This window comes from Chelmon rostratus, chromosome 3 (assembly GCF_017976325.1).
Source record: "Chelmon rostratus isolate fCheRos1 chromosome 3, fCheRos1.pri, whole genome shotgun sequence".
Taxonomy (NCBI): domain Eukaryota; kingdom Metazoa; phylum Chordata; class Actinopteri; order Chaetodontiformes; family Chaetodontidae; genus Chelmon; species Chelmon rostratus.
Genome location: NC_055660.1, coordinates 342,501 through 350,000, shown reverse-complemented (window position 1 = coordinate 350,000; position 7,500 = coordinate 342,501). Strand labels below are relative to the sequence as shown.

General features: G+C 45.3%; 2 protein-coding genes across 2 annotated transcripts in view; both read left to right on the top strand.

The window, feature by feature from the left end:
• Positions 1-139, top strand: part of LOC121604873 (calpain-2 catalytic subunit-like) — a 17,364-nt gene extending 17,225 nt beyond the window's left edge. The window contains exon 21 of the mRNA XM_041934517.1: positions 1-139. This exon is cut by the window's left edge and continues 54 nt beyond it. The gene's annotated coding sequence lies outside the window, so the exon portion shown is untranslated.
• A 2,298-nt stretch (positions 140-2,437) lies between these two features.
• The window catches only part of capn2l (calpain 2, (m/II) large subunit, like), a 17,264-nt gene continuing 12,201 nt past the window's right edge, over positions 2,438-7,500 (top strand). The window contains exons 1-4 of the mRNA XM_041934516.1: positions 2,438-2,788; positions 4,863-4,932; positions 6,753-6,874; positions 7,320-7,453. Coding sequence (XP_041790450.1) covers positions 2,552-2,788; positions 4,863-4,932; positions 6,753-6,874; positions 7,320-7,453 — 563 coding nt within the window. The 5' untranslated portion in view covers positions 2,438-2,551. The remainder of the gene's footprint in view (positions 2,789-4,862; positions 4,933-6,752; positions 6,875-7,319; positions 7,454-7,500) is intronic.

Here is a 7,500-nt window from a genome sequence, read left to right as displayed (position 1 = left end):
TTCCTCAAAGGACAGACAGCAGCTGTTGTTCTGTTGTTTGTCAGTGAAACATCATCATCATCATCATCATCATCATCATCAGCCTGATTTAAATGTCATGATTGAAAGTTGTGAGCAGCAAAAACTGAACTTTAATAAACATCTGAAAACTTTTTTTCACTAATTCAGTTATTGAAGATGAAACATTTAACACATTTAAACTGTGACTCAGTAAATACATAAAGATAAGATAAGATAAGATAAGATACCGGGGAAATTCAGATGTTACAGGCAGCAGCAACAGTAGTTGGAATAATAATAAACTAAATAAAAAGTTGACTATATTCAGTATTTATACATTTTAAACAACAGAACTATGAAAAACATCATTGTCAACGGAAAACTTAAATAACTGCACACGGTGGCTGAAAAAGAAAATAAGTACAGTGTTTGGTTTATTGCACAGTAATAAATATAAATGTATCAGTGCAGGAGAAAAAACATGCACAGGTTGGGTTTGATGAATCACAGATCAGCGCTGAAACAGTGTGAACCTGGACCCAGAGCTGCATGAACTGATGCTGGAGCTGAACTCTGACAGCTGATGGGATGAAGGACCTGTGGTTCCTTCTTACAGGGTGGATGCAGCAGTCTGTTACTGAAGGAGCTGCTGAGGGCCCCCACTGTGTCATGCAGGGGGTGGGAGGGGTTGTCAGTGATGGATGTCAGCTTGGCTAACATCCTCCTCTCACCTACATCCTCAGTGGTGTCCAGAGGACAGTCCAGGACAGATCCAGGTCTCTTTCTGTCCCTCTCAGAGCTTCCACAGCCCCAGCAGACCACTGAGTAAAAGACTGCAGAGTCAACCACAGAGTCATAGAAAGTCCTCAGTAATGTCCTACATACTCCAACGGACCTCAGTCCTCTCAGCAGATGGAGACGACTTTGGTCCTTCCTGTACAGGACATCAGTGTTAGTGGACCAGTCCAGTTTATGGTTGGGGTGGACACTCAGGTATTTGAACTCATCCACGATCTTAATGTCCAGACCCTGGATGCTCAGCTGTGTGATCTGTGACACCCTCCAGCAGAAGTCTATCACCATCTCCTTGGTCTTGCTTGTCGTCTGGTCTGGGCTCTGGTGGAGTCAAAACTGTTAAAAAAACAGATTTAGCTCATCTGACCCTTCCCGGTCACCAGATTCTGGGCCCCTGCCGTCACTGCTGTGGCCTGAGATGGTTTTCAGGGTCCTCCAAACCTCTCTGGCACTGATCTCCTTCTTCAGCTCCTTCTGCATCCACTTCAGTTTTGTCCCCAAAGCTAAAAACCCCTTTCTTCCCGTTCAGTAGGGGTTTCGGTGGTGTCACAGCAGTCCCTCAGTCCCATACTGGACTAAACAAAGTGCATCTTATATTTCACTGTTTCTTTAGTTTGACATCTTCCACACAGTCACTACATATCTCATCAGAACCTAAATCTCACTTTTTCACGTTTGTTTTACACTTTTAAGGAACAGAAATTTTGGATCTTTTTAAATGTGCAGTTAGCAGCAAACTGCGCTGCATCGACTGACCTGTGGCCTTTAAATCAACAGTAAAGGTAAAAGTATTCTATTTTCAACAGAAATCTTCATATTAATTAGAAACAAAGCAAAACAAAGCTACAGCTGTAAAACATAAAATGTTGTCTTAAGTTGTGTCATGCTGGAGGATCTGCAGTTTGTTATTAACCTGTTCTAAACAGGTGTTCCACATCATTCCCAGTCTTTTGTTGCTCCTAACTGGTTTGAAACGTGTTGCTGCATCAGATTCAGAACCAGAAATCACTGAAGCTGATGAGCCCAGACAGTAAATATCTTGACTTTGAGCTGTTTTCAGGTGAGTTTGTGTCAGAGAGGATCAGCAGGTGATCACTTCCTGTTTGATGTAAATGAAATATAGAACTGTTTATATGTATCATGATGTTGGATTTTATTTCCTGATGCATGAATATATTCATCATTTTAATGCTGCAGCTGGTAAATACGGAGCGTGTGTGCGTCTGTTTGTGTGTGTGTGTTAGTGTGTGTGTGTGTGTGTGTGTCGGGGTGGAGACACTGACGAAGGTTAAAAGAATGAAACTTTTTCTCTTTGGATTAACAGGAACTCCTTCATCTTTCAAGTAGGCAAATTTCACACAAGACCGGAAGTCAGACAGGCAGTCTTCACAGTAAAAGCACCGTTGTGTCAACAGGCCGGTGTCACAGGTTTCTTTCCTGCCTAATAATCGGCAGTGTGGGACAGGGGGGGGGGGGGGTATTGGAGATGTGTCTGTCGTCTCTTTTTCGCTCCTCTTTGAAATGTATCTTTTCAAAACTAAATACAGTTACGCGATTACAAAAGTGGTTTTATTTTCAAGGTCCACAGGAACACCTACCTGTGAAGCTGTCTGGTTTGACGCTTTTTCTTTGGTCCCAGCGGAGTGGGCACTCCTTTCCTGGCATCTCACAACTGTAACCTCCAAACACATCGGACACCTTTCCAGGACTCTCCAAACCGTCCAGGCTCTCTACTCCAGGCTCCAGACGCAGCAGCATGTCGGGCATCGCGGCCACCCTGCAGCACCGCCGGGACAAGGACCGGGGGATCGGCACCAACAGCCAGGCCGTGAAGTACCTGAACCAGGACTACGAGGCTCTGCGGCAGCGCTGCTTCGAGAGCGGCCGCCTGTTCCAGGACGACGCGTTCCCGGCGCTGCCCTCCTCCCTGGGCTTCAACGAACTGGGCCCGAACTCCTACAAGGTCCGGGGGGTGTCCTGGGAGAGACCCACGGTCAGTATAAACACGCATTATTGTAATAAAGTTCGGTTCAGACTCAGGAAGTACAGATGCCGTGACGCCTTTCCAGATGTCAGTTTTATTCGTCATTTTAATCCAGCAAGTAACTTTTAATTCCAATAAATCCAGACTTTTAAAACGACTTTATTTCACTGAGACAGTTAAATAAACTCCCGACCGTCCACTGATTGGCTGAGGATGTTTCAGGAACACCAGACCTGCTTTAGGAAACACTGATGGCATGGAAACAACTTTCCAGTCCTCTAAAGCCCGAAGACCTGGATCCAGTATCAGTGATGGTCCGCTATCTGCCCCGCACTGCTTCGAAGGGATCATTTATTCTGGGGGGTCTTTTTGTTTATTTTACAGTTTCAGAAATTCTGTTGCCCAAATTGAAAATGTCTCTGTTCTCTTTCCAAAACGGTCTCATTTCTATTTCATTGATTTTTATGAATTGAGAATAATTGAGGAGGAATTAAAATTGGGGATTTTGTCTCTAACTTTGTCGCACTTTGAGATCCTGCCGATGAAAAGTGCACTAGAAATTAAATTTATTATTATTATTATTCTGGAGTTTGGTTTGAGGTGCGTTCAGGTTCCTGTAGAATAAACTGCTGCAGATCAGAAACATGCTGATCAGTAAACGATGAGGTGATTTCATCAGAGGTGAAGAATCTGTTTCTCTCATAGATCAGAGGGTTATTATAACTGATGAGAGATTTATCTGCAGACTGCTCAGATCACTCGACTGACCAGTTTTCTTCAGTGTGTTGAATCAGGTGCCAACACCCACCTGCACATTCACAATGTGAGCTGCGTCACACTGGGTGCCTCCCACTGTTCTGCGTGTTTCAGCTGGGTGGAGCATCGGTGGAGCCTGATGGCTCTAATAAATGATTCGGTGAAGAATGAGCTTTAAACTCAGCAGAAGTGATCAGACCTGAGATGAAGCTGTTTCATTCAGTCCTTCTGAAGACAAACTCAGATTTCAGGATAGAATCTGCAGCCAGAACATCTGTTAGACTTCTACTGCCTGAGTGAACACAGTCTGTCATCCTGTTAGCGCCCCCTACAGGCGTCAGAGACCACTGCAACCAACACGGTGATCATTCATTGGTCCTACAAGCCGACATGTTCAGTTTGTCCTGAAGGTGGTGCTACAGCAAAGATGATGGCGTACTGGTGGAGATACAGTCCTGGACTGAAGCTCAGGGAGCCACTGAAGTCATCGGTTACTATATTTAGACTTATTGGTCTAAATCAGGCATGTCAAACTGATTCCATAAAGGGCCGTGTGGCTGCAGGGTTAGGGTCTCAGTCTGCTTCAAAGCAGCTTGTTGGTTCGTGATGCCCCCTCGTCCACCTTCAGGGACGTGTATTACTTGTTCAGTCTGCGGACGCTCTGAAGACATTTGGTGTGTCGAGTTTAACTCCGCCTACTTCCTCTGCTCCAAACAGCTGACCAATCACAGCTTGAGGAAAGTGTCACATTCACATCATAATGTTCATGTTGTGATTCAGAGAAGTCTACATTCCTGACAGTCGAAAACAACGACAACCATCTGGTGCAAAGGTTCCACCTGAAGATAGTCGATGATCAGAACTAATGCCATCAGTGGTGCTGATTGAAAGGAGGCCGGTTTCTCTCTTTAACACACAACAAAAGAATTGAGGATATTTATCTGATTTGAGAACCAGTTTAGCCATCTTGGAATATTGTTGCACTTCCTGCTCTCCCTGCTCTGCAGACATTGAGTAAATGTAGCTTCAAATACATTTTTTAGACTTTGTAGTTTGTTGGTTGTGTTGTCTGCCTTGTTTCTCATTGTGTTGGTTTATATCCTGTTTTTAATCTTATTTGTTTGTTAATTTTTATCTTTTCGTGTGTGAAGCACTCTGTAAATGTGTGTTTCTTTCTTACTGACTGACTTCCCACCTGGACCCAAACTCCGCTAACCCCTTTACACCAAGTTAATGGACCAATCAGAGACAGATCAGATGAAGTGAACAGGTGTGACCTGCAGCTGGCTCAGTCCGTCGGCTGATGTGTGCTGTGTTTTCTGCGCAGGAGTTGACCTCTGACCCTGAGTTCATCGTGTCTGGAGCCTCCAGGACCGACATCTGTCAGGGAGCTCTGGGTGAGAACAAACACAGCAACACATGGTCAGTTAGATGAAGGCAGGTGTGCCGCTGTCAGCGCCGAGCTCGCTCTGCGGAGCGTTTCCCTGTCGAGGCTTCAGAAGGTGCGGCTGAACGCTGCTGCAGGTGTTCCACTATGCAGATGATGTGCTTCTTTATTCTTCTGTCTGCGGGAAGCCACAGCAGTTTATCAGGTCCAAACAAACATGTTCATCATTACTATGTTACATGTCACATCAGTCCACGTAAGTGCCATCATGTTCATCTCTGTCCTGTGAAAACCATGTATCTCCAGCACATGAAACACAGAATGTGTTCAGACACATAACGCCATTATTTCCTCATTTACTTACTAATTATTTAGTTTAAGAAGTAGAAGAATATAATAAGGAAGGAGCATTTAAATCTCACGAACACAGTTTGTTTACATTCAGGGTTTCTCACTGCACCAATCGCTGAGCTCTAACAACTGTGCTGTTTCCTTCCTCGTAACACATTTGTAAAGCTGATTTAAAGACATTTTTAAAATCCTGTGGTTTACAGCGCTGTAGCTGGCAGTCTTCTTCACTGCCTTTGTTGCTGCATTCGTTGGTGTGTAGCGCCACCTGCAGATCAGCGGTTTGTGTGTGTGCACATGTTCAACGCAAAGCAAACTAGGTCCCATTCTTGATATTGATATTGATACAGTAAACTACAGCCGTCAGATAAACGCAGCGCACCATGCTTTCCTCTGAAATGTAGAAATATAACGTCTGATTGCTGTTTGTGTGAAGCTGATTATGTAATTAATCATTTAAAACAAGCTGGTTTAACCACATGAGAAGGTCCATGGAAACGGAATAGAGTCTTTATTCCACAAACACCATCAGTGTGCAGCCAGTCAGACTGGAAGAACTGCTTCCAGTAACTGAAGAGCCTGACGCAGACCTCCAATTAAATAACTGTTTGTCATTTATTAACACAAGCACAAACAGGTTTGAGAGACTGCAGAGGCCTTAAAGAAGAGACGGTAACAAAGAGAGACATGATCTGAGCTCCGTGCTTCATTCTGACTCATGTTCAGTTCAGCATCTTTTTATATTGACTGTAAATTCAGAAATACATCAAATGATTTTTCATCCTGAAGAACAAGGCGGAGTTTGTTGTTTCATCCCTGAGTAGCGTCTGCAGGTGTTCCTGTCAGGCTCCACACTGCCCTGACAACCTTCATCAGTAATTTAGCCCGAGCGGCGAAACTCGCTGCCGCTCGTTAAGATCGTTAACTTTGAGCCGACAGTGTAACCTGAAGGAGACTCGCAGAGTGAATAACCTTTTCTATCGACTCGGACCGTCCCTCGTCTGCACTGCGGTGTTTGGTGTGTGCGCATGTGTGTCGTCATGGCAACAGAAACAGTAAACATGCTGATGGGTAGGTGGGCAGCGGCTGACTCACTGTGATGTCATCATGGCCCTGGAGGGAGTCACATGATGTTTGTGGTTCATGTGGAGGCAGTGTCAGTGGTAACGAACACCTGGGCGAGTCCAGCCAATTGGAGCGCAGAGCAGCAGCGTGCAGGCAGGTCTGTGATCAGGTCATTATTAAAGCACCATGCTGCTGTTTATCGCCGCTCGTTGTTATCACATCATCGGTTTCCAGGTAGGTTTCCTTCCTTCAGGTAATCTAGAAACTGATGGTGTGTTTAAGGACACTCCGACTTCTGACGGTCAAATTCACTTATCCATGTTCTGATTATTGTTGATCTTCTGGGTTTGACTTTTCCAGTTCAGCGCCTTCAGGTAGCTGATCTTAAGTCCCGCCCTCTTCATGTCTGTCATCCAGGTGACTGCTGGCTGCTCGCCGCCATCGCCTCGCTGACGCTGAACGAGGACGTTCTGGCTCGAGTCGTTCCACACGGACAGAGCTTCAGGGAAGGAGAGTACGCCGGCATCTTCCACTTCCAGGTACACAGATACACAGTAACAGTACTTGTTAGGCAAATACCCGTGTACTAACCAGGTACTGAGTGACAGGTGTGCTTCATCTGCAGCTGCCAGTGCTCCACATGTACTTCTACTACTACAAATAGTACTTGTGTTGTTTCAGACACTGATATTTAACTCTGACTCTGTACTAAACTGCGATTTCCCAGCTTGGGATAAATAAAGTATATCTATCTATCGAAATCTTCATCATCAGATTCATTGATTAAAGAAATCAGGACAAAATATTTCAGATATTTGAGGCTCAACTGGATCCAATGTTAGTTTGACTGTTTATTATCTGTCCGTCCATCTGTCTGTCTGTGTCTCCATCTGTCTGTCCGTCTGTCTGACTGTGTCTCCATCTGTCTGTCCGTCTGTCTGACTGTGTCTCCGTCTGTCTGTGTCTCCGTCTGTCTGTCTGTAGTTCTGGCAGTTTGGCGAGTGGGTGGACGTGGTGATTGACGACCGTCTGCCGGCCAGAGATGGCGAGCTGCTGTTTGTCCACTCGGCGGAGGGGAGGGAGTTCTGGAGCGCCCTCCTGGAGAAGGCCTACGCCAAGTAAGACCAGACTGAGTCTGAAACTGAGCCTGTTAAACCCCGATGAG